General features: G+C 45.3%; 1 protein-coding gene across 12 annotated transcripts in view; it reads right to left on the reverse strand.

The window, feature by feature from the left end:
- Positions 1 to 26,538, reverse strand: part of Ncam1 (neural cell adhesion molecule 1) — a 293,616-nt gene that overhangs the window by 63,660 nt on the left and 203,418 nt on the right. For all 12 annotated transcript variants that reach the window (XM_087905637.1, XM_087905636.1, XM_087905635.1 and 9 more), the window contains exons 2-3: positions 1,866 to 1,940; positions 52 to 270 (exon numbers count right to left, since the gene is read on the reverse strand). In XM_087905637.1, coding sequence (XP_087761763.1) covers positions 52 to 270; positions 1,866 to 1,940 — 294 coding nt within the window. The remainder of the gene's footprint in view (positions 1 to 51; positions 271 to 1,865; positions 1,941 to 26,538) is intronic.

Below are 26,538 nucleotides of genomic sequence, written 5' to 3' on the forward strand. Positions count from 1 at the left end.
TGTTTCTTTCTAACAGGGGTAGGGGTAAAGAGTACACATGAGGGCTCTTACGGAAGATCTTCACGTTGACAGTGGCCTCAGACTGGGTGCCATCCTCGCCCGTGACCACACACTTGTAGATGCCGGCATCGTCGATATTGGCGTTGTAGATGGTGAGTGTAGAGGAGTCGTCGTCATTCCACACCACCGAGATCCGCTGCTGGTTTGGGCTCAGCTTTTCCCCGTTGGGGGAGAACCAGGAGATGTCCTTATCTTTGGCTTCTCCTGCCACTAAGGAGGAAGAGATTACTTTCAGAGCACAGAACGTAAGAAGATTAATCCCTTCCGGAGTATCAGTGGCTACCTAGTAAGAGCTCCTGATGGCAGAGACTGGAAGGCTGAAAAGGGATCTCTATCATCAAACATTTGGCAGCTCTGTTCTGTGTCTGTTTTATATCATAACATCTCTTAGAGTTGAAAGAACTCACCAGCTACCTGTGCCTGTCATGTTTTTTAGTGGTCTTGTCCTTGGGGAAGGACAATATTTGCTGTGAACTTATTGTGCGCCATGCACTAAGCTGGAGATGAATGTATATTATGGGATGGGAAATTAAGAGGGGTTATTTTATCTGAGCCCTGAGCTCCAGGATCTAGTTGAGTTGAACCAATTGACCAGGATGTAGAGGGTGGATAATGATCATCTGAGTTGAAGATAAGAGAAACTGGGTAATCCAAGAGTTAAGATTCCAGCCATTTTGACTGTATGAGGGACATCCTGATGCCTATTGCCCCAGGCAATCCCTTATATGCTCTGAGGAGACAGGATATCAGCAATGCCCCTCTCTCTGGGCACCTGTGAGGGACACTACTATTGCTCAGTGGCCTAAAAGCAAGATTGAGTCAGGGTGAAGGAATCTCCAAGCCAATGCTCCCTCTTTGTCCCTCTACCTATATTGTGGGTACCAGCCTGCATTGCCTAGCCCTGTATAGATGCTTGGTATAGACATGCGGTCTTCCTTTTGGGGTTTATCACATTTTCAATAAATATCACAATTTGCAAGATGTGCTGTGCGCACTAAGGCGCTATCTTCAGATCATTGAAACTGCTGTAATGATGGCAGAGCTGGAGAAAATGTTTCCATCGGCCACAGCCCTCTGATCAGATGCAAATCATGGTGGCAATTAGAGCTCCTTTTCGCCCAAAGCTGCTTGTTAAATGCCGCAGCTCACACCTAGTTCGGTTCATTCCTGTCTCTGTTACATTCCAAATTCCAGGCATGTCATCTGCAAATGTCTCGAAGACTAATTCCACGTACTCTCCTCCACTGGATGTTTCCCAATTCTGATCAGGGTATATGTCCTAAGGAAGCAATAAGAACGCCAGCTCTGACATATCCCAGCGTTGTGCACGTGTGTGGTGGTGATGGGCAGACCAAATTGGTTGTAGAAAACCAAGCTATGTGTCTTCCCAACCGGTGGCACTCATCCTCAATGCACTTCTAAAACCTTGACTTTTCAAGGTCTGAGTTATTCTAAGAAACAAACCTTAACCTGATCTATAGAGGTATTCTTTTCTAAATTTATTCTGCATTCCAGAACTGGCTATAGACAAGAAACAAGATACAAGACCTGAGATGATTCACTCTCTGGGGTATATGCTGGTTTTCCTACAAGCCCCTTTGAGATGCCCTAGTGTCAAGCAGAAACATAGACAGTGTTTCTCTTCACTATGAAGAGAAAATTTCTGAACATGGTTTGCAGTGGTTACACTGCTGACCTAGAGGAGAGCAGTGGCCAGAATTCTAGGTTTGGCACCCCCGGCTTCCTCTCTGAGCGACGGATTTTGGAGACAAGCTTTGGAATGTGATGGGACCCAAGACACTTGCCTTGGCACAGGAAGAATTTGGACTCTCCAACGCTGATTTCTCCTTGGCTGGGAACAATATCCACTTGCAGGGAAACTGGAAAAAAAGAAAAGAAAGAAAAAGAAAAAAGTTGAGTTCAAACACGCCTTTAAAAATTTGAGATCAAACCCTAAAGCTTTCATTCAAAAATGGGATTTTCAAACTCAGCTTTAAAAAGGACTATGCGGTTTATTTGGCTTCTGAGAACTTGTCACTATCAAAGTGACTTTGCCCTGTAGCCAGAAGTAGACACAGCCCAGACCACTCCTACATGCTATCTGCTGTCAAGAGGAACGATCCCCTGGGCCACTGCGTAAACAGTTATGCTTTGTGTTCACAGAAGGAGCCGGCCAGCCAGTTCCTTTTGGGTATCAGTCTGAAGTGTCTCTAGGGCGGGCAGCTTGTCACCCTAGAACTAAGCATAGGGTTAGCTTGCCCATTCCCTATGCTGCCATGCTTGATCACTGTGAATCAGCCCCATTCTAAAGCAGGGGTGCTGATGAGAGTCTGCTTTGCCCTGCAACATATAACCATCACACCTATCTCCGGAGATGGAAATAAAGATCAGGACGGTCAATCAGTCTGCTGTGCTTCTGAAACCCCACAGCCTGGGCTTCGTGGGATTCTTTGCATTCCCGGGGCTACTTTCCCTGAATTTTTATTTGAATATCCATACGCTCAGTCTCCCCCATGGTACTGATAAGAAAAAAATACATAACACCAGATCTCACCAATGCCCGCTTCATTCCACTTCTTGTTTATCTCCTTAGAGCAGATAACGACTGTTCATGAAAACACAGTTTTAGGATAGGGAAGCAGAATTCTTTATTCATTTGAAATCAGCTTCCTTCTGCCCCTGCTCTCTTTAAGTAAATCTAAAAAGCGAAGACGAGTACACATTGGGTTCTACAGACGGAGCTCCTCAGAGCCATTATGAAGCAAGCACCAGCCCTGCCCTCCACCCTCCTATAAAAACCCAGGTTGGGTCATAGAGACACTGAGCTCTTCCTTCCAACAGCCATTTTCTGTTCATAGTATAATGGAGGGAAAGCTCGTTGCCATGGTGATCGGCTCGCAGGCAGGCCTGGTGCAGCAGCTCTGAGTATGGGCTCATGAGACAGGAGGCCACAGTTGTGCTCAGCAGAATACAGAGATCAAAAGGCCTGCCTGGGGCTGGAGAGGGAGTACTCGGGGAGGGGGAAGGCAGAGTATTGGGGTACAGCTTTCCTAACCATCCTGACAAGGCGGGTCCCGAGAAATTCAGCGGAGGCTATAGAGGGAAAGGGGTGAAGTGGAACCAGCATGGAGCGAAAAAAAATGGAAGGAAGAAAAGGGTAAGGAAAAGGGTTCAGGGTCAAGGAGAGGAGGGAGCTGAGCTCTCCTCTGTGGATAGGAGGCTGAGCTTGGGCACATTCAAAAACCTGGACTGCGGGAAACAGTAAAACAATCTAGGGGGTGTTTCCACCTCCACTTTGCTGTTGCCAACCAGTCTGGGAATCAGGGCTTAATTCTTCCCCAGGAATTCATCCTCCCCACCCTCAATCTTTCTGTGCCTAGCCCTTGGTACACACAGTTGCACTGGGACATGATGCGGGCAAGGACTGAGCCCACTGGTCCAGATGCAACCAGCTGGGGTTGCTTTCCTCATCCTCTCTAGCTGGACGTAGGTTGCTGCTCAGTTCCACACTGTGACATTGGGAAGGGGGTCTCAGAGATCACCCTGACCTGCCTCTTTACTTTCCAGATGAGGAGGAACAATGAAGTGATTTCCTTACAATCATTTCTAGGTACAGGTCTGTGCTGTGGAGACCAGGCCTCCTGGCTCTCCCCAGTTCTAGCTCACTTTGCAGTGTGATCTTTGTGGAGGGAAGATATTCCCACTGAATGGAAGAAACCATCTGGATATACTGAGTGACAGCCCTTTGCAAGGCCATTTCTTTGGGAATATAGAAAGCCCAGGGTTGAGTCCCTCTGCTATTCTGAGAGCTTGGGGCCAGAGCTATGAATCTGAAGGCCAAGCAGAACCTCACACTTCGTGGAATGGATGGTACTTTGAAGTTCTGAAGCTGTGCCTCCAACATGACTTACCTGAGCAATATCCCTTTGTGGAGTTTCCAGGGCATTGCCTAAAAGCAGGGGCATACTTCTGCCTGCAAAGTTCGCTGGCCCATATGCTGAGCATTAGCTGGCGGCCTCAACATATGGATTCCGTTACTTCAATACCCTCCCTGCTGGAGAATATTCTTATTCTGAGTGAAAAAACAGCCTTCACTTTTTAAAAACCGCCTTTCAAAAAAGAACATGACTCTCAAGGGGGAGTCAGGCTGAAGAGCTTTCAGACCCAAATGTAGCCAGGATCTATCTATGGATAGCTGAGAGAAAGAGAAATGAGAATTTCAAAGGAATTCCCAGCTTAACGGGATCCCACACGCACATTTATCATCAGTTCTAAAAACAGAACCCTTCCATGGAGACTGCTGGCCCTTTGCACACAAGGAAAAAAAAGAGACTGATTTCTCTCTCAAAACACCAGACAGGGCTCGGACAGAGGCGCCTAGACACTCTGCAAATGGCATTTGGATGCTTTAGACTATAGTCAGTGGCAGGTTATTCTCCTGCATACGCCAAACCTTGAAATATAAGGTCTAATAAGGAGAAGTGGAAACCCTGTGGTAAACTGTAAACTCCTTGCCTCCCCTGCTTACTCCTTCCCTCCACACCTCTCATGCTACTTCGCATTGTTTGCAATAAAATCTCCAGAATTGTGTCTCACCTTCTTCTAGCTGTGTGTGCAAGACCATTTCCTCAGTGGACACAGTGCGCACCTTGAAAGCCACATGTGCAAGCATTTGCTCTCTAATCACGTGTCCCGTGCCCTGCTTTGCTTCAGCCGTCTCTGCATAAACACTGTCATCTAAACTGCAGATGGAGATTAATGCTCCCAGCCTCAGGTGTCTGGACCTGGGTGGGCTTTGCCGGTCGGAATCACATTGTTCAGTAATTTCCATGTTAAGCCCACTTGCAGCTAGCCTGCACTATCATGTTTACAAAGGCCATTTCGGTATCATAGCAATCTACTAACAGTTGAGAGAGGAAAAAGACAGGCAGAGGGAGCTGCATCATTGGCAAAAGAGGAAACTGAGATGCAGGAAATGAAATACTTCACTTAGTCGATGAGCAACTCAACCAAGACTGAATGAACAAATGAACAAACATCATCTAATTCTAATGCTCATGTGTTTCCATTTTATAACAACTTTGAGCCTTTCCCTCTCCCCCCCCCCGTGTGTGTGTGTGTCTGTGTGTGTCTCTGTGTGTCTGTGTGTGTCTGTGTGTGTCTGTGTGTTGAGTGGGCCAGAAGTCACTCTCAGGTGTATTCAGGAGTCACCCACTTTGATTTTGGAGGATAGCATCTCTCATTGGCCTGGAGCTCATCTAATTAGGTTGGCCTGGCTGGCCAACAGAAAGATGAGACGGCTTCTGAGACCAGGGCCACGGACATCTTATGATTCATCAGTTTAAGACAGACAAATTAGGGAGGATTGCTCCGCTTAGTGAGTATGAATGGGATGATGAAGGGGTTTTCTAGAACCTGTTTAGTAATGGCCAAAGATTTTTGAAAAATGTGCTGATTGTAGCTTTTATGTTTATTAGTTGTTGTTTTAGAAATCAACCTTAAATCTTGCCATTTCAATCACCTCCGTGGAAAAATGTGGTTTTCTTTTTCTAACTATAACTAGGGGGTCTGTTCATGTGATCATAGTTGCTGTGATTCCAGCCTCAGACAACTAGGACAGGGACCGAGAGTCCCTACTGATGTTCCCTGCTAAACACATGGAACTCAAACAAACTAATGTGGCAATCATCCGAGTGCTCAAGGCCCAGGTTCGGCCCATCTGCTGGAGGGTGAATCTTAGTATGAATCGTGTTAGCTGTATGACCATAGCCAAGCTATTTAACTTCCCAGTGCCTCCTCTGCAAGACAGAGAAAAGAAAACTACCCACAGCTTGGGAAAGGTTATGTGAATTAATAAATGGGAAAAAATCACATAATAAGCTCCCAGTACTTGTCTATTCTTTGCATAACCTTCCCAATGAGATTATTTCAGTTGGAGGGAAGCAGTGCTTTCCTTTATGGCTTAAAAATACAATTTCTTTCCCAAATGATCCAATCTGTGGATAGGCAGCCGATTTCTGCTTTTTGCATTAATGTATCTGTTTGGAAAAGACTGAATTCAGTCAGAGCCAAAACACAACAATGGAAACACTGAGCATAGCTCCGGATGGACTACTTCACCTTGGCCTTAGTGTTCTTGTCTATAAAAACAGAGAGACTGAACTTAGATACTCGGATTGTCACAAGAGCTAAATAGGAGAAGGTTGTGGTTAAGGACTCAGAATCCAGTTAAGGAGACAGTCTGAGTTCCAGTCAGACACTTAGTAACAGAGTTGATTGGCAGGTGAATCTAAGACCATACTCTTTATCTCTATATCAGCATACTGACCCTATAGACCTCAGATGGATATTGAACTGATTTAGAAAGATATTTTATATAGTCATGCGCGCGCGCACACACACACACGATCTAGACTTCCCCTACAAACACAAATAAATAAAATATCCAATAATGTTTGTAACAGCAGGAATGAGACAGTGGACATTTCTTGTATACTATCATATCTAATATCTCCAAAGTCTATTGACCTATGCATTTATGTCTATGTGTATGTCCCGATACAACCACTGGGAGTTCATACAAATGTATATGTGCACTAATGGAATAAGTCCGAATGCAAGATTTGTACTGTTGCAAGAGAAACTTGGTATGAGTAAATTCATCTCATTTAAGGGAAAGTAGATTAATAAATTACTTGATGACACAGGGGTGTCACTCATATCAGTACTACAGTTGTGTCTTGAGCTATTGTTGGCAGTAGCTGTCCAGGAGAAAATGAACCCCAATTATAAACCCCAAAGCCGATGCTATTTTAGAGGCACTGTAACATATACGTCCTTAGAGATCTTGATTTCCTGGTGTGTAGAATGGCATCAGCATGGAAGACTACATTTTGGTTGCAACTGGAAGCATCAGAGCTTAGAACTGGTTCACAGCAGAACTGGGATCATCCAAAAACTGTGTGAACTGTGTTAATCTTCCAGCAAGAGACTTCAATCTAATTTTTGTTTAAACTTGACTATTCAGAAGTAATATAGCTAGGTTTCCAGGTCAGTGGCGATTACTCTATAACCAAGCCACTTCAATACCCTTCTTGTAATGTTTCCACAGGATCATGCATGGTCCCTGGGTTTCTGCTAAGACAGAAGAAAATGTAGACAGTGAAGGAACCCTCTCGGTACAGCCAGGGTTTCTTCTGGTTGTGAGCATCTGAACACAGCTGATGTGTGAGAGTAGACCCTCAGACCTCTCTTCCACAGAAGAGAGGACAAAGATGGCTGTTAGGGACAGTAGAGATGGTTTCACATTTACGTCAGTGGGACAGAGAAACTGGAATGCCTAGAGTAAAGATAAACCACACAGGCAGGTTGCCGATGGTACAGACAGATTTAAACCAAACTCACTGGCAAGAGACACTGTCCTCTTTATGTTCCTATACTGAGATGATTTCCAGAACTTAGCATTTTAACCAACTCATTCAAACTTGACATTGTTACCTATTTAAAGCCATGCAATAAGTGGTATTGGTGAAAAGTCCCTCTACCCTCCCCAGTTCTCATGATTCAATCAAACAAGACAGTGGAGGAAGTGACAAAATGATCGTGGCCTCAGTGTTCTACAACATCATCATTTATACAGTAAGGTTGGAACAGGGAAGAACAATGTTGAGTATCACAACAGAGGCCTCCAAGATTAATCGAATAGATCTCATCATTCAAAAAATTCTATCCTTTGGAATTCTGGCAACCAAATCACAGAAGTCATCTTGTCAGAGCAAGCAGCTCTATTTCTTAGCATAATAAATTACCCGAGCTGTTGTGAATGAGGCAAAATTGTCTACTGGTTCCATTCCACGGGTCTGTCTTCAAATCAGAACCTGGAGTCGAGCTCTATAATGCTTACAGTCCTCTTGACCTCTGGAGTTCAGTAATCCTTCAGAACTCTTGGCTTCCTGAGTTTGTTGGGTCAAACTATCATCTTACTCTAACTTTAAAAACCAGATGGTTTTACTTGATTGGAAAAAAAGACAATGGGATTGGGCTGATGGCTCAGTGGGTAAGCACTCGCCGTGCAAATGTGAGGACCTTAGCTCAGATTCCTAGGACCCACACAAAGCTGGAGGTGTATCTGCAATTTCAGTGTTCCTATGGAGATGGGAGGCAGAGACCGGAGAGTAAACAGCCTGAAGCTGTGGGAGGCATACAGCCGACATATGCAGTGGCAGACAATAAGAAATCCTGTCACCAAACAAGGTTGAAGGCAAGGACTGATAAGGCAGGTTTGTCTGACCTCCATATACTGTCTACGCTATCATAGTACACACACACACACACACACACACACACACACACACACACACACACACACACCAGGCACACCGAGATATACACACACACATAAATGAATAAAAATTTCCAATGACTGAAAACTGTGGTTGCTGGACCCCAAACTACCTAGCAGCTAGAAAACATAACTCCAGGTTACATCATACCTTACACTTTTGAGTAGAGAGCAAGAAAATCTACAAAGTTTGTTCAAAAGTATGAATCACAGTTTTCAGTCCCTCACTCCCACCACCAATGCCATCTCTAATTCTCAAAGGAACACCAAGCAGGGACATAAGTCACACAAACTCTAGATGCACAGATTCGGCACTGAGCCAACAGAGCCCAGTCATCAAAACTAGCATATTTGCTCACCTTAAAATACCCTGAAACTTTTACTGTCTGCTGTGTTTGCCAAAGCATCAAGCCAGAAAGTATTCTTATAATATGTCACCAGGGCCAGTTTCCAGTCTGGGAGGAAAATCCTTTGGAGTGGGCAGCAGCCCTGTCTCCTATAGTGCTTAAGAGGTGAGGGCAAGAGTGTTCTAGAACTCCTCGCCCCAAGGAGTGCATAACCTGCTCTATGTATGCCAAGGGGCTTTACCATGGCTATTTATAGCATGGCTTCTCAGCCTGCTCTATTGTGGAGGGCCAGGGTTGTAGAGTCAGTAGCGAATGGGGTAGTGTTGGGAGGGACCTGATGTGCTCTCATCAACTCTTTTATTTAATCCTCAGGAAAAAAAATAGAGACAGAAAATTCATGTGTTGTAGTGAAGTTTGGAGGCCTTGGGATTGACTACAGGTTTTGACCCCTGACCTAGGGATGCTTTTTTCTTCTGTGTCTTATTTTCTTTGTGTATCTCAGTAGCAAATTCTGCTTTCTCTTCATGTGATTTACCCTAGCCTCATTCCCATCCCCAAAGAACCAGGGTGACCAAGTGGAGAAAATAGCTCTGGATGCTGAGCTAAAACAACATGGGTTCACAAAGGCTTGTGATGAGCTGTTTAACCTGCCTGATGAGCCCAACTCCAGGGGTACTTTTTATTAATTCATTACTTGACTGACTTTTTTGGCTTATATGTTACATGTATGATATATGTGTATGGAGAGAGTAGATAGATAGATAGATAGATAGATAGATAGATAGATAGATAGATAGATAGATAGATATCTGTCCAAATCTGAAACTGAGATTATAGGCATGCCCAGCTATGCCTGGCTCTATACATGGGTGTTGGGGATTTGACCTCAGGTCCTCATGCTCCACAGCATGCACGCTTACCCACCGGCTCATCTACCCAGTCCTCTGGGGGAAAGTTTGTTTTGTTGTTTTTGTTTATTGTTTTTTTTTTAATGAAGTTCAGGCTTCTTGTTCCCTTTTCAGAATACCTATCCTGCCTTTTCCTTTTCTTAGGTAGATTCTGATGGTGGTAGGGCAGGGAACAGCACCTTCCATGAAGCCAAATTATGGAAATGCAGGGCATGGATGCAAACAGATGTTTGGAACTCAGAGGATGTTCTCCAGGTAAACGGAGTCCATCCATCAGCCCCTGATAAATCAGGGCTTCTTGGCCATGCAATCTGATGGCACCCAGGATGTTTTGATCATGTAGTCTTAGGCTGCTCTCTGAAACTTTTCCTTGGTGAAAATGACTCATTGGAGTTTTTCTTCCAGCCACAAAAAGGTACCAACATGAGGCAGACTCCCCCGCCCATCGCTCCCTTCCAACAGCTTCTGCTAACACGGCAAGAAGCTGGGATTATATCTTTCAATATTTGTCCAGCTGTTGTTCGCAGATGTTGTATTCTTTGCACGGAGAAAATAGAAAGTTAGAGAATGCTAGCATGCAACTTCATCCCGAGAATTTTAGATATCGCCCGTGTCTTTCAAAAATGTCCTTATGTGTTGATAGCTGTATGCACATCTGGGCTATTGAAGATTAACGCTCCTCAAACAACCAGTGCAGAGAATCGTCACGATCTCTTTTCCGTCAAGTAAAAGGTTCTACACATCTAACAATATGTATCTGGTTATTGTGGGCCAGGCTCTGTATTAAATGTTTAATTTATTTAATCTTTACAACAATCTCATGAGGTTGGTAGTATTTTGTCCTATTGGAAAGATGAAGAAACCGAGGAAGTAGAATTGAATCCAGGATGACCCAGCTCCAGGACACTTATTTTAGATCCAAACTGACATAAAGTTAGTCTCAAAATCAACTTTGGTGACTGGTGATTGCTTTTCTGCTGGAGGGGCTGGCAAACAGTCACATGGGTGGAGGAAGACACCACAGGTTAGCAGTTACCCTGATAGAGCCCTTCCTCATTCTGGGAAGTGGCTAAAACCATAGGCACTGAGCCCAGAAGGCCACTCTTCTGCTGCTCCAGGCATCCCCAGAACCCTATCCTCACCAGCCACAGGCCTGGCCTCAAAGCTTCCCTGCAGCTTGTCCTGCTGCAGATGCAGCTCTGTGCTCAGCGCTGATGGTGGACATCACCAGGGACAGAACCAGAGGAGCTGTATTTTCTCCAGCTGGATACTCCATTGTTTTCTCTATTGGAAGGCTGGTATGTAAAGGACTCTTCCCTGGGTGCGGTGGGCGCACACCTGTTCCCTTGGTGCAGTGGGAGCACATTTGCTTCCTTGGTATGGTGGGTGCACTGTTCCCTGGGTGTGGTGGGTGCACACTTGTACCTTGGGTGTGGTAGGTGCACAACTGTTTCCTGGGCATTGTGGGTGCACAACTGTTTCCTGGGCATGGTGGGTGCACACCTGTTCCCTTGGTGTGGTGGGTGCGCACTTGTTCCCTGGGTGCACTGGGTGCACACCTGTTCCCTGGGTGTGGTGGGTGTGCACCTGATTCCTGGGTGCGGTGGGTGCACACTTGCTCCCTTGGTGTGGTGGGTGCACACCTGTTCCCTGGGTGTGGTGGGTGCGCACCTGATTCCTGGGTGCGGTGGGTGCACACTTGCTCCCTTGGTGTGGTGGGTGCACACCTGATTCCCGGGTGCGGTGGGTGCGCACTTGTAATCACAGAATGCGAAAAGGAAGGTGGGCTGTTAGAGCCAATGAGGGGTGCACATAAGAACTTGTCTCAGAGCAACAGTGCCATTCTTGCTGCTGCACGGACAGTGACAGATTCACCCTCACCATAATAGGGCGACAATTTGTTGGAATTCATGCTGGCTCTGAAGTTATACATCTCAAGGTGCTGCTCTCCAGTTCTCAGTGAAGTCTCCTGACTGTGCTTAGAGCCTTCCTCAGCCTCTGCAGGGTTACTTCAGCGAGAAGAGCCCCACATGCAGCCCTAGTCCAGGTTGGCTCCTAGCTCTCCGTGGCATTTTTTACCTTATGATTTATACTCTTAATAACAGCAGCAGCCTGTGGCTGCTCTCCAGGAGGCCAGTGGTCTTTTTCTGACTTATGAGGAATCCAATGGCTTGGGCAGAGTTTGCTGGGAGGAAAGTGGTGGAAATGTCACCAGGTAGGAACAAGGAAGAATGTGATTGTACCATCCTGGCAGCTGGGATCCGCCCTCCCCCCACCATGTGCTAATCTTTTCCTTCTTTCTGCCTAGAATACTTCTACAACCCTGAAGACTAACAAGTACACACATTGAACATGAACCATGAAACCCTCACATCCATCATAGATGTTGGCTTGTGTATTTAATGGCTTTTTTGTTTGTTTTTGTTTCTGTTTCTTTTACAGAAGCTACCATTACTAGGTTCTTTTTTTACTCACTTAACACCTGCTGCCCCATACTAAACTATGCTTGGCACAGACACTGTAGCTATAGTACAAGCAAAAGTGCCTTTGGATCCCAAGCTGTGAAATCAAAGGCAGAAGCGTGGAACGCTTCATGGTGCCATGTCTTCACATGCTTTAATGTTCAAGGACTGGAGTCTGAGGGGATCCCAAGGAACCAGTTCAAAGGTCAGGGATAAATAATGAGGCTCACCCTTAGGGACAGACATTCACCAATCTCATGTCACTGTGGTGAGTCTTGTTCTAAGGAGACTCTCATTATGGGCAGGGCCTCTTCTTTCATCCCTCGAGGTGATGGAGTCCTTATGGGAAATTTGGAATCAAGTATCTGAGCTGCTTGTTCCTGGATCCTTCATGCTGATATTTACAGGAAAGGAAAACCAACCCATGGGAAACGTCTGCAGGCAGAGGTAGGGAAGCTTCTTCCCATCATCTTCAGAAGAACGAACCACTCTCTTGGCACTTAGAGTCTACAGAGACCACTGAGATCCTGGCCTAGTGGTCCCTATGTCATGTTTAAATAAATGACATGAGCGGGATGCAGAAAAGAACCACACAGACGCAGACACAGGTACACAGAAAGATGGACATGAATGTAACATATACATATTCACATGCAGATACACCCAGAGACATGAACATAAACACACAACCATGAACATAAGTGCACACAGATTCACACACGTAGGCCGGGTTATATAATAACTTCAAGGTCAACTTGGGCCATATAGTGGGACCCTGCTTGAAAAAAGTAGATCTTAGAAATCCCTACCACATGGTGACACAGGAACACAACTCACTATATGATTGCAGTGCTACTTATAAAAACACACAGACTGTGTCATCGGCTGGATAAGATGTACACACTCAGGTATGACAGACCATAAATGACTATGTTGTTGGTTTTATATGTTAAGTATTCTATTATTTTACTCTGTACTCTTTATATCTATAAAGACTGAACATGACTGTAAAGCAGTGTGCCGTGTTTCCTAGCAGCAGCCTCAGGCAGCTGACTTTTTAGCACCCAATCAAGAGACACATGGAGGCACATCCTGCTCCCCCATCCCCATCTCTGTGACCTTCCGGGACCAGGGAGACTGGCTGCAGGCTCCACCCCCATCTCCTCTGCATTCTGGGGGGGGGGATCAGAGAGCCTGGCTGCAGGCTCCACCCCCATCTCCACTGCCTTCTGGGGGATCAGAGAGCCTGGCTACAGGCTCCTGCTGTGAACCCCCAACCTTAAGAAGCCAAAGGAAGGCATCTAACTCTGCCACATGGGTCTGACTCTACTACAGACTCCTTGCCATGCAGTTTGTCCCTGGTGCTGGGGCCTAAACTCTCCTCAGAGCCACACTGCTTGTTACCTCACACTGTCTGCGCTGGGTGTTAAGATATTCTCATAACTTCTTACCTCCAGCAAGCCTCTCAATGTTCCCCTTGAACTCTATATCAGAGACCTTTCAAGGACATGGTCTGAAATAGGTCTTTTTTAGAAAGTTAGGATATACAGTGAACTTTTACTCAGCTGTAAAGAAAAATGAAATTATGAAATGTTTAGGAAAAATGGGTGGAACGGGAACATATTCTGCTAAGAGAAGTGACCCAGTCTCAGGAAGAAAACATTGTATGCCTTCTCTCACATGCAGATTCTGAGTTTTAATGTTTATATGCATATAATTCAGGGGTTTTGAGAGTGAACACAGACTTCAAGATTAAATAGGAGACTATGGAAAAGGCAGAAAGGAGAGCAAGTCATATGACTGATCAAGGCTCTCTGGGTGTGTGAAAGAACACTCTTACACTGTGTGGTGTTTGTACTAAAATAAAAGCAGTCCGTGATATAGTTCTCAGAATAGGCCTCTACTGTGGTGAGGCCAACAACTATTTCCACAGGACTGGCAGAAGTCCTCTACACCTAAAGGAAGCAGCAGCAACAACTTTGGTCAGAGAGGAAAAGCAATAACGTATATGAATGTGAAACCATGTTCATGCAGTATAAGTTATTTTATAACAAGGCAAGCTGCCTTCGTTTCTATAAACAAGCCATAGCTGTCAGCACTACTATTTGGCCTTTAATGATGCCAGTATCTTATGGAAAGCTATTAAATAGTAACAACCTGACAAGCCAGTCTACTAAGGACCAGAGTTTCCAGGATAAATGGCTAGAGAGAAAGAGCAGACGATGGCAGCAGCCCTTATACTCCCTCTGGGACCACGAATCTGCCTCTGGATAGAATCCCACTCTCTGCAGATACAGCTCTGATTTCTAGTGACTTCTTACTCCTTTTCTTTCCCACTGCAGGGTCTGCACCTAGCTTTATATTTTACGAAGGCTTTCTCACTGAGCCCATTCAGGTGAACTGACAGATTCTGAAAGTTCTACACAAACATCACCAACACACACTAAGACCGTACACTTCGTACTATATCAGTTTCCAAAATCACTGAACTGTGAGTTATAGGCTCAGTCCCTAACATGGAAAAGAAGACGAGAAGTCTGTTCTCCCCAAAAACTGCCAGGCAAGTTCTGCCATTGAAAAATCAATCAGTTAAGTAATAGCAACACCCCTAAACCACACAACTACTATGCCATAGTTTCTTACCCTCTGTCCTATACTTAGGGAAAAGCTATCAAATAAACAAAGGAATTCTAGTTTAGAGTTAGCCCTTCTTTGGGATCTACATCCTTTTAGAGAGTCACAAGGAAGAATGGTCAGAGATCAGAGCCTGAAGTCATGAGCCTGGGTCTAGAGCAAGGTCTGATGGAGCCTTATGGCTCAGAGTAAAGCTTCCTCTCCTCCTAGGGGACTCAGACACCGGCTGCCAGAGACAGACAGATCTGCAAAGGCAGGAAAGAATGGAGAGATAAAAGGAGGAAGAGGGTGAGTGAGTGAGAGGGAGCTACTAAGTATAGTCTAGAAGAAATGTGTCATTACAGTAGAAGGAAGAGATGACCTCTGGATGCAATGTGACTAGTGGTCTCCAAGGAGTCTTAGTAAGCAGACTCTCTGTGCTAGCTCTACTGTGTTTCTAACCTTCTAGAAACTACCATTAGTGTCAACCCATGCACAGTCTCCTGTGTACAACAGCACACTATGAACTCAGGCTAGTGTTCATCATTCAGCGAGGCCTCAACTATTGGCACAGAGTAGACTGAACAGAACATAAGCCCTTCCCTCCTGGAAATTGAAAGGTGATGATCCAGGATTCATCTTCAATGAGGTTCTTTCTGTCCCCTGAAAATTCTGATCCTGTACCTCTACTTTGATGTCCTTGTGTTTCTGCTTCTAATAACGCTGGTGATTTTGCTTTGTAGCCAGGTCAGGGATCACTGGCTTAGTCAATAACCTGCCTGGAAGAATTGATGAATTCCAAACAACCTCACACCCAGTTAAAGTCTTCAAGCCCCTGATGGAGGCTAGTCATTTTTGTAATCACTCTTACGTTGCCCCTGCTTACTTTGCCATTTGTCCCATGAAGCAATGGAACGTAGCTCTGCACAAACTTGGATTTCACCCATCTATTTTCATGTGGGTCACAGCAGCACTTTAGGAAGCATGGTCATAAGTGACTGTGAGGGATGCTTGTATGTATCAGTTTGACTGGGCCACAGAGTACCCAGACACTTGGTCAAACATCATCCTGGGTGGGTCTGTAGGAGTATTTCTGCGAGAGGTTAGCACATTGATGGGATGGAGTCAGCAGACTGCCCTTCCTAAGGACATGGTGGTCCTCCACTCATTGGTTAAGACCTGAATAGAAGGCTGAGTAAGACAGAATCAGTCTCTTTAAAGCCAGGCCATTAAACCTCTTCTGCCTGTACCTGGACTGAGAGTGGAGCTTATGCCATAGGCTCTGCTGATTCTGGAGCTCTGACTCAGACTGGAACTAGACCATTACTTCTCCTGGGTCTCCAGTTTGCTGATGACAGACCTCAAACTTTCTAGCCTTGTTACTATCTGAGCCCATTCATTATAGCAATCTATTCATTTATAAGTCTGTATACTTATCTAAAGTATATACACAAACCACACACACATACAAGTAAATCAATGTGTACATATGCATATTCATGTCCACATATATGAGACTGTGTATGTCTATGTATTTTGTTTCCTATTGGTTCCATTTTTCTGCAGAATCAACACTAGCATGCTAAGATACCTAAGTGCATTATATTTTCTGAAAGTAGATACCCATTGCAATAAACTAGATATGATGGTGGGGGGGGGGAGATAAGCTACAATGATGACACCGAGCCTAACACTGAGTTTGACATCTTTGGTTCACCTAGCTCAGGATGATCACCTGTAGCACAGATGACAGGTCTCAGTCACTCGGGAGACTGCTTTGCTCATCAGGTGAGATTGAGACGCTTCCTTTGTGAGCTGCATCCAGAACTCCCAGAGGTGAATCTGTTGATCACCAAACAGTGATCAAGACACATTCAGTGTGCTCTGTGCCCATCCTTGCAAATCGTAAGGGGGAAGAAAAACCCCAGAAAGATGAGGGAGTGCATGAAAGAGGCATCAGACACTCTTCCCAAAATGAGACCTGAGATAAAGCCTTTAGCGATTATGAATTAGCTACAAGTCGTAAAATAATACAAATTGCTGCTATAGTATCTTCAAAACGCCAATGTAAAAAGACAGCTGGAACTATGCAGTAGTCATTTTTACGTAGAAAGCTTTCTGCTCGATGGAATAAGGAACGACCTGACTCTTCGCTTTGTTCTATTCTACTGACAAATTTCCAAGCTCAACAGGCACATTAATAGGATTCGCAATCCCCTGCTGAATGCAATGAAAGAAAACTCTGAATTGTTCCCAACAATTCCTAGCTGAATTCATCTTGCCTTTAGAGACGAAGAGTCCCAAGGACAAATGTGCCTCTTGTGTGCGAAAGATTAGTATTTCTTCCTAATATCTCCGCGTGGTTCTTGTTTTCTCCACTGCCTCCCTGCCACGCACACTTCACTGTAAAAGAAAAGGTCATTTGGTGATTCATTAGCTCTGCTTCAAATGTGAGAATTCAAAACCACTGTTCATGTGGGCCATTGCACTGCAGCCACAGGCCTTTCTGATATCTGATATGGACTATGACTGATACATAACCTTCACGGAGAAAGACGGAAGACCGTGGCCATGGCCGAACACCCTTTCCCGCAAGTTGTTCCTGTCTTCTGTGTTTCAGACTATCGAGATATCCAAATGCCATACCCGAGTCTGTCCCTGCAGCTCACTCTACTGAGGATGCTGACACAAGGATGCAAAGAGACACCTTGTGCTGTAACAAGTGGGGACTTCATTGGTTTGCCGGGAGGCCCATGGACATAAATACAGCAGTGTCTGCTATGGTTTGGATATGTCTCCTGTGTGCCCAGTCATCAAGGGGCTTCCCTAGGAGGTACTGGGGACCTTTGGAAGGTAAAGACACTGAGGGTGTTTCTTCAAAAGGGACTGTAAGATGCCAGCCTTTTCTCTGCTTCCTGCTTGTTGTGCACATGCTTGATTTGAGAGGCACGTCCCTCATGTGCTGCCCTCAGCTGAAATCCAAAGCCATTGGGCCTGCCGAGCCTTGGACTTGAACCTCTGAAATAATAAAGCAAAATGACCTCTTTTGTCTATCAGTACCTTGTGTTAGTATTTTGTTGCAATCATGGAGAGTTCTAATATAGCTCCCAACACACAGTGAGCTCACTAATACAGCTCCCAACACACAGTGAGCTCACTAATACAGCTCCCAACACACAGTGAGTTCACTACCACAGCTCCCAACACACAGTGAGTTCACTGATACAACTCCCAACACACAGTGAGTTCACTACCATAGCTCCCAACACACAGTGAGCTCACTAATACAGCTCCCAACACACAGTGAGCTCACTAATACAGCTCCCAACACACAGTGAGCTCACTAATACAGCTCCCAGCACACAGTGAGTTCACTACCATAGCTCCCAACACACAGTGAGCTCACTAATAACAGCTCCCAACTCTCAATGAGCTCACTAACACAGCTTCCCATACACTAAAGTTCTGGCTGGTCAGATCCTAAGAAGCTAAAATTTGTCATAAAATGAGATATGGATAGCATGACTTGTGGTGATTTAAAACAATAAGCTGGCAGAAAAGCAGGAGTCAAAATGTCACACCAATCAGCTTCCTGGTGAGGCAAGCCGGGGCTGTGGTTTCCAAGGGTCTTGTATTTGGCTCCGGTGCCAGCGGATTCGACAAACGCTGCCCGCCTGGCAGCTGGCACCCTGCTCACTCACATGGCACCTCACCTCCAGAGGTGAATATTGTCTCCTACATTACTTAACAAAGAGGAAAGATGGTATTTAAGTGGAAATGCCTGGGCACGTTCTGAACAGTGAGTCAGACATGGTGGTCCTGTGCAAGGAAGACCACTGTGTCTGTGCAGCAGGAGGCCCGGAGCCTGGTGGCTAATGTCTTCCTATGTAATCAGAATGAAGGCAGAGGTGAGAGGTGGCAAGGGAAGGAAAATCAGCCGAAAAGGAAGTTGGGGTTTTCTCTTCTGGTCTTATCTCAAAAACCATCATAGAGTTTTAGGCAAGTTCCTCTATCTCTCCAGCTCCCAGGGAACCCATTGAGAAAAGGAGAGGTTGACTTAACTGAGTATGAAAACCCATTGTAGCTCAAAAGTCACATGATGAAGGCAAAGAAACTGGTGATGGATTAAGCAGTGTCTCTTGGCACTGGCTTGCCCCAGCCGTGTAGGTAAGGGTTCCACGGAGTTCCAGGATCACCTATTTTTGCTGATTCTGGGGGCACAGTAGAGGCTCCACCCCCTTTGGGCAAAGTCAGGGTTATCCCTCCAGACTGACATCTTAGAGCACCTAGCAGGTGCAGCCCCCTGCTGCAGTGGGGCTCTATCCTTGGACTCTGTTTCTGGCTGAAGTTCTGGTCTAACCTAGACACAGCATTCAGAAGACAGCCTGGCCGATTAGCCTGCTTCTACTCTGAGCTCATGCTGAGGTCGTGCTATAGAGGATCCCACCACAGGAAGCCCCATTTGGGGAGAAGAAGAGATGACGACATCAGTTCACCCTGCTGTGTGATAGGGAGTAATCCAAATGGCACAACCAGGTTTCCTATATAGTAGTGTTCTATACGTGGTACTTATCATCACCATAAAATAAGGCTAGCATCCCCAGGCAACTGCTAGCAACATTGGGAAGAGGTCACGAGAAGCAGCATCAGGACCATGTGGATGGAAGACAAATGAAGGCAATTAGTGCAGCTACTTTCCACACCCCCAGCTTGACCAACACTAAGACCCTGGGAGCTGGACTGCCATCCCGTGGTACATCATCATCATCTGGAAGGACAAACTGAACAAGACACACTATTCTTCTCTTAGGGCGCTTCCTCCCCTCGGGGAGTGGTCCCAAGTGAGACGCTTCTTCACATGGTCATCTATCCTGATGGGCCTAAGGTCAGAATATGGATAACTCCAAAGATAGGAAACCATGTTTTATCAAGTGACACCATCACAGCCAGTGCTATAGGAAAAACAAGGATGTAGAAAGAAATTGCTGCTTCTAGTTAGCCCTTCCCTCTGTTGGGCTTTAACATTAGTAAGCGACTCCAAAGTGTTCATTCTGGGTGCGCCCCTGGGACCTCTTTTGAGAAATACTTTTTGAAGCCAAAATGGCTATCTGGTCTCACCTGAAGAATGTTTAAATTCTGGAGGCTATTCTTTTCTAAACAGTATAGGATAGCCCCTCAGTCTAATTCTGGGTGGTTATCTGTCAATGTGATGAAGTCACCCATGTAGAATCAACGCTGATGAGCCAGCCAAGCACGGTGCTTCCCAGGTCCAGATGTGAACACAGCAGCCCCCCAAGCACTCTTATGTAACTGTTCCTATTTCTGGCAAGGGCAGTAAAGACCATCTGGGTTAAAGCCTCACTGTAAAGTCTGCCCAAGGAGAACAGGGCCAGACCTCTGGCCTGCTGCTGCTCACAGTGAAATCAGATAGTCAGGTCTTAGCGTTGTTAGTCGCTGCCAGGTCAGGCAGCCTCAAGTCCCCAATAAAAGTTAATACCTGAGTCAAGCCAGCTTGAGCAACAGCAGCTTGGAACAGAGCCTGACTGTGTTCAAGAAGCCCCCAGGACTCTTTCACACCAGACATCCTCAGACCGGATCTCAAAGCCTTCCCTTTCTCCCTACTCAGCAGCGGGAATTTCCTCCATGAGGATTCTCCCAGTCTTGGCTGGTAGAACCGATCTTTATGGTATTAATGAAATCAAGAGACTGACAAGGACACACCCCCCCCCCCCCCCGCCAGGGGAATCAGCATTGCTATTCCTGATCAGGGATATTTTTATTCTTGTGTTGCCACCAAGAAGTAAAGAGAATCGGCACCAGCAAGTAAGTGTTGAGCTCCAGGCCAGATGCTTACAGACCTCACCCCTGGGGCCCAGTGTGGCCCCTGGACTCATTGATGTGCTGCACAGAAGGGGAAACTGAGACTTAGGGTGGAAATGGATTGTTCAGTAGTACACAGCTAGCAAGAAGCTAAATTTAGGATGTACATTCTCTCTGTTCCAAAGTCCATTCCACTTGGGTTTCCATGAGGTCCCCACAAACAGAAAGAGGCCTCAAGGGTGGGTGTTTTCTACCACTTCTACTCTAAGCAAGATTTTCTGCTTCTGCTGTGGGGCGAGTGAAAGAGAGCAAACTTCACACTCGAGGAAGGCGCCTCTGCACCGTGATGTCACCCAGGTCACATCTCAGAGGTCGGGTGAGTCTCCTGTGTGTACTCTGATCAGGGCTAGGAGTTCAATATCAGGCTTTAGGAAGACCATTCCAGAAAACTCCATGTCATTTTTAAACATAAATTTTCATGCTAAGGAAAAGACAAAGAAAGAATGATTTTGGGGATAAGAGAAAACCCGTATGCTTTTCTTCCTCTTGTAGGGAGGGTGACCCTCTGTAGTAAGCAGAATGATTGCATGCCCCTTAAAATGAAGGCTCTGCCTTACAATACTAGTTTCCAAGTACCCATCTATAGCCATGCCCAGCAACTATCCAATGCCCATCAGAAGAAGCAAGTAGAATACAGGATGTTAAGCATAGCATCTGCCATCAACAGTGGTCCACAGAATATGACAAGGGCAGGAGACTGGACAGTCATGCTATCCGTACATGTGGCTGTTGTACCTATGTTGTCTGGAAATTTGGGTTTTTGTTCTGGCTCATTGACCTCAGAGAAAGAGAAAATCTCCAGCCCTCTGATATCTTCTTCAGATGATCATCAAGACTGGGCACAAGCATTCTTTGACTCTGGAATGCTAATTGGTTGACTCCCTTCCTACCCCATTTCTCTTACTAATAACCAAGATGCCTCCCAAGGATATGCTGTCACAAAAGCCACATGTCTCCATAATTTAAGAGACAACATCTGAAACCCAAAGAAATCTCAGCATTTTATGCTAAAGAGGCACAGACATCTTCATGCCTCCAACAATTTCTATGTGGCTTATTGGAAGCTCTTTCTAAAATCTCCTGGTGATTGTCTATGCTTTATCACAGCTCCCTGCGGGATGGGAGAGAAGAAATTACCCAGGCATTGACAGAATAGTCACACAATGACTGCCTGGCAATGCTCACTTATTAAGCAAAGTAGGCAGAACAAGAGATGGCTAAATCATATACCTGCCGCTCCCTCGCCACTGTTCTGCGGCATCCCACACAATAGAGGCCCCTAGAAGCTGCCAGCTCCACATCAGCATTGCCTTGCACAGTGGGTGAGCTGAGGCAAAGATAATTTTCCAGGCTGTTTGGCTATCAACAGACACCAAATTGCTTAGCTGAGCAGACATGATTTCCTTCAACTTGTTGTAAAATTCTTAAACAAACCCCGAAAATGGAAATGCATTCTCATTTTACTTCCTAGCTAAAGAACAGTGGATTCTTTACTTGGGAATCAACAAGTTGGGGAGAGGAATATAGACATAAACAACTACCCTCATAGGAAACAAATTAAACATATATATAGTCAGGTCCATATAGCCAGCCCTCCATAGCTACATATTCGATATTCAAAGATTCAACTGACCATAAATCAAAACAGTCAGGAAAAAAAAATCTATATTGTGTTGGATGAGCAAACTTCTTACCTTCTTACCATTCCCTAAACTACAGAGAACAGCATAACATTTGCATTGGATTTGGTAGTATAAGTGATCAGGTGATGCTAAAGATGACCTGAGGGTCTGTATCAGTTATATGTAGATACCGGATGATTTCCTGGATGTGACTTGAGCATCCCAGATACTGGCATGTGTAGGGAGTCCTATCATCAATGTTGTGTGGCTTGGGGGACTACTACATTTTAGAAATACAAGGTACAATTTATTCATGCTGTCCTGTCCAGTGACATTCTGGTAAATACTTATCAAAAAACTCATGGTGGATGGGAAGCCCCGGCTTCTAGCCCTTGCCATTTTCTATGGTGTGAATATTCTGCTCGTGAAATTTTATTCTACCAACGTGAAACACAAAAGAACCACGAGGAGCCTGTTTCTCCCGGTGTGATCTGTGGCATTTATACCAGTGGCAGAACCGGTGTAAACGAGATAAAAGCCCTTGGATGTTAAGGTCGACGCTGAGGGAGATCTCCCTGATGTTGTCCGTGCCATCTTTACTTCTCATAGTCTATCGTCAGCTTCCTTTCTTTTCAGAAGCTAAGCAAACATCTTCTATGCTGGGGCAAGTTGAGGAGTGACATGCCACTCCGCAGGAAGGAATGCATCTCCGTAGAATTTTCACTGAGTTCTTTCTCCTGACTACAGTGGGGGGGGGGGCTTACTTTGGGATCCCCTACCTTCCAAAAGCTTAGCTGGCTGCCAGAAACTTCCAAAATAGCTGAGCATTAAGCAGAGTGCTAACCAGTCTCCATGTTCCTGGACATCACTGTCGAATGGCTGGGAGGCAGGGCAAGCCAGATGGATAAGTGGCCAGAAAGTTGTCATGGACCTCCCAGATGCACCATTTCACAATGAAATGTACAATCATTTCTGAGCACCCCCAAACATGGCCCTTTACTGAAGATGAACCCTGAAGTCTTATTTAAGCCAACATACTGATTCACTAGACATGTGACTCAACGTGGCAGCATCTTTGTCCCAAGCTATTTTACCCTTGATTTATGTCTTTCTCCTTCACTCGCCTCTTTCTCCTTTTGATTCCTGACTCCTGCTTGCTCTCAGGTTAACTTATTATCTCTCCTATACCGATTCTCCTCTGCCAAGATGAAGGCACCCCGAGGATGGGGTGACGAAGAAAGAAGAAAATTCGCAACGGCAGACCTTGCCTGCCTTTGTTTCATCTGTATGGTCTATCTCGTGTTCATTTCTTGGATTTTAAATCCCACACAGTCTCTAAGGAACTTTTTTTTTTTGAGAGCTCAGCTACCCATTTATAAAGTCAGTGTTCTAAAATAGCATCTTCCCACCCACTCGCCTCCCGTGTCTCCCTTTATTACTTCTGTGGGCATGCTTTCGAAGGGAGCGAAGGGAGAATCCGTGGCAGAATATGAAGGGATCAGGCAAGAGACAGGGAGAGTAAAGGTAGAGCAGAGAGCACCCTGGCTAGGGCTCCTTTCAGATGGGGGTCTGCCCACCAGAGATTCACATTTCCCAGATCTGTATCGTCCATGTACTGATAGCACATGCTTTCCTCAGGGCTGTTCAGCAGCAAATGCTAAGAAAAACCTGATGTTCCTTCCGCATTGTGGCTTGAAACAACAGGTCTTGGAAGACCACGTGCCAAAAACGTATTTCCAGGTTGACTGTCAGGGCACAAAAGATAGAAGAGAAGCTGCAGCTTAGCATGTCATGTGATGACAGAGGCCTGAAGAGTTGATGTCTCTTAAGCCACCTCATCTGAGCGGCCATTGATGCCGGGGTGTCTGTGGACCAGCATCAACACTGCTTGTGTCACAGGCAGAGACGGGTGTAAAGGAGCAATCTGTGAACTGAGTTCTTTCTTCTAACCCCAGGAGTATCTGTTGGCAGCTGGAAAAACATCCCAGCAAGTACTTGGGAGAGCACTCTGTGATGTCAACAATGACTTCCTCCCAGGATATTGGTAGACAGAGAAGTCTATGAAGAAGTTGGGAGAAGATGAGGCAGGACTACAAATGCCAGCCTTCCAAAGCCAAGTTATCTTTTTGAGTAAACCCAATATAGCATATTACTTTCGTGACCCTCTACATCCTAATTTTCAAGGACATAATCCTTATAAGACTTTGATGGGCTAGGTCTTTCCCACAAAGTGTGAGGTAAATGATATATTTTTCTATGGTACCATGAAAACATTTAGGGAAAATTTGTAGTAGCTGCCTTAGGAGTTTGTAAAACTAAATTTGACCCCATTCCAATGACTACAGAGGGGAAAAAATCACATAAATTAGACATACAAAATAAAAATAAGTCACACACATGCAAAAAGCAACAAACTAAAACAATCACTAGGGGAGATTTGTAGATATCACCTATTTTAAGTCGTAACAAAGGGAGACTATTAATCTTGGAATAACTCCTTAACACTTCTCTTGAAAGCCATGTAGTGTTTTGTGTTGACCCTTCTCAGACTAGTGGGTATTATCAGAGGAGAGATGAGGGTGTGACCTCAGAGTAGACCAGATGTCCTAAAATCAGACAGTGGTCACTAAGAGCATCCACATCCAATCTCCTGTAACAACTCTGTCAATTGTGGGTGGAGCAACTTTGATGGGCTCCAGCACCCATTTTCTGACCTGGGGCCCACTTCCTCTCCTACATCTTCATCACAATCCAAGCCAAACCTAATGTAAAATAACAGGGATAACCCTCACTGTCCAGCTTTGCTCTTAATGAGTATTCCTGCTAATGCCATTGGCTTTCCCGGGGCCATATTGCTTTTGACCCATGCATGCTCAGATCAGCCCCATTTTTAGCTCAAATCTGTGACTTCACATAGTTGACAGAGGAACCTAAAAAAAAAAAGATGCTCTGATCTTTAAATACAAAAGTCTGTGTTCTTGCCATTAGAGCTGTCGCTGATTAGACCCAGTTACCCCAAGGCATATTGTGTTTGATCAGAAACACCAGCATCTGATGGCTGTTTGACCAACCACCCACACTCATCCCATCCTCTTTACTCATCGTTTCCTCTTCTACCCACTCAGTCACTGCTGCACTGCCTTAAATAGCATTTGCATTGTTATTATTCTTGCCTCTTCCTCCTTCCCTTCCCTTCTTTATTTTTACATGTGCATATTTAAATGTTGACATAAACATGCTGAGTTTACGAATATAGGAACATGAGTATGTGTGTGGATATGTGTGGAGTACAGTGGCTGATGTTTTTACACAGTAGCATATGATATGAAAAATAAGCAAACAAAGAGCTCATTATTTTTTCCATATGAAGATGGAGAAAAGCCCAAGACTTCATCTTTTTCAGCATTATTACGACTTCAGTAGCAATAGGCGACACCTAGGCAACCTGTGTTGAAGGTGAAGCCTAGTCTAGATGGAGAATCAGATCTACACATGTGGTACCTGAAACGCATCTCACCTCTTGTCCTAGTCAGGGTCATCACTGCTGTGATGAAACACCCAGAGCAAAGCAATTTGGGGAGGAAAAGGTTGGCCTGGGTTATACTTCCACATCATTGTTCATCATGGAAGAAAATCAGGACAGGAACTCAAGAAGGGCAGGAACCTGCAGGCAGGAGCTGATGTAGAGGCGTGCTGCTTACTGGCTTACTCATCATGGCTTACTTGCTCAGCCTGCTTTCTAATGAAACCCAGGACCACCAGCCCAGGCACGGCCCCACCCACATGGTCTGGGCCCTCTCCCATCAATCGCTCATTAAGAAAACGCCTTACAGCCCGAATTTTTGAAGGCATTTTCTCCATTGAGGCTTCCCTCATTTCAGATGACTCTAACTTGTGTCAAGTTGGCATAAGACCAGTCAGCACACCTCTGACTGAAAAATGGAGGCTAATGTGCAAAACCCCTAAATCCAATAGCTTTCTATGTGGAAAATAAACGGCGCATAAATCAATGACATACATGTGACCAGGAGGGCAAAAGCTGGGGTTGAGGTACACGATTCAAGTGCTTTCCAAATTGTTACACAATGCCTGGCTCCCATTCTGCTCCCCAAAGCCTCAATTCAAACAGTACACACAGCAGCCATTTCTTTGGGCCAAAGGTTATAGCGAGGCTGTCATTCACAAATCAGCACAACTGGTAAACTCTATTAAGCTTCCATCAACTCCTCGTGTTGCATTAGGGACCTGGGTCAACCTTTTGACAACAACTGTAAAATGTCTCCAGATGGTTAATACAGCACATCA

This window comes from Myodes glareolus, chromosome 4 (genome assembly GCF_982192425.1).
Source record: "Myodes glareolus chromosome 4, mMyoGla1.1, whole genome shotgun sequence".
Classification (NCBI taxonomy): Eukaryota; Metazoa; Chordata; class Mammalia; order Rodentia; family Cricetidae; genus Myodes; species Myodes glareolus.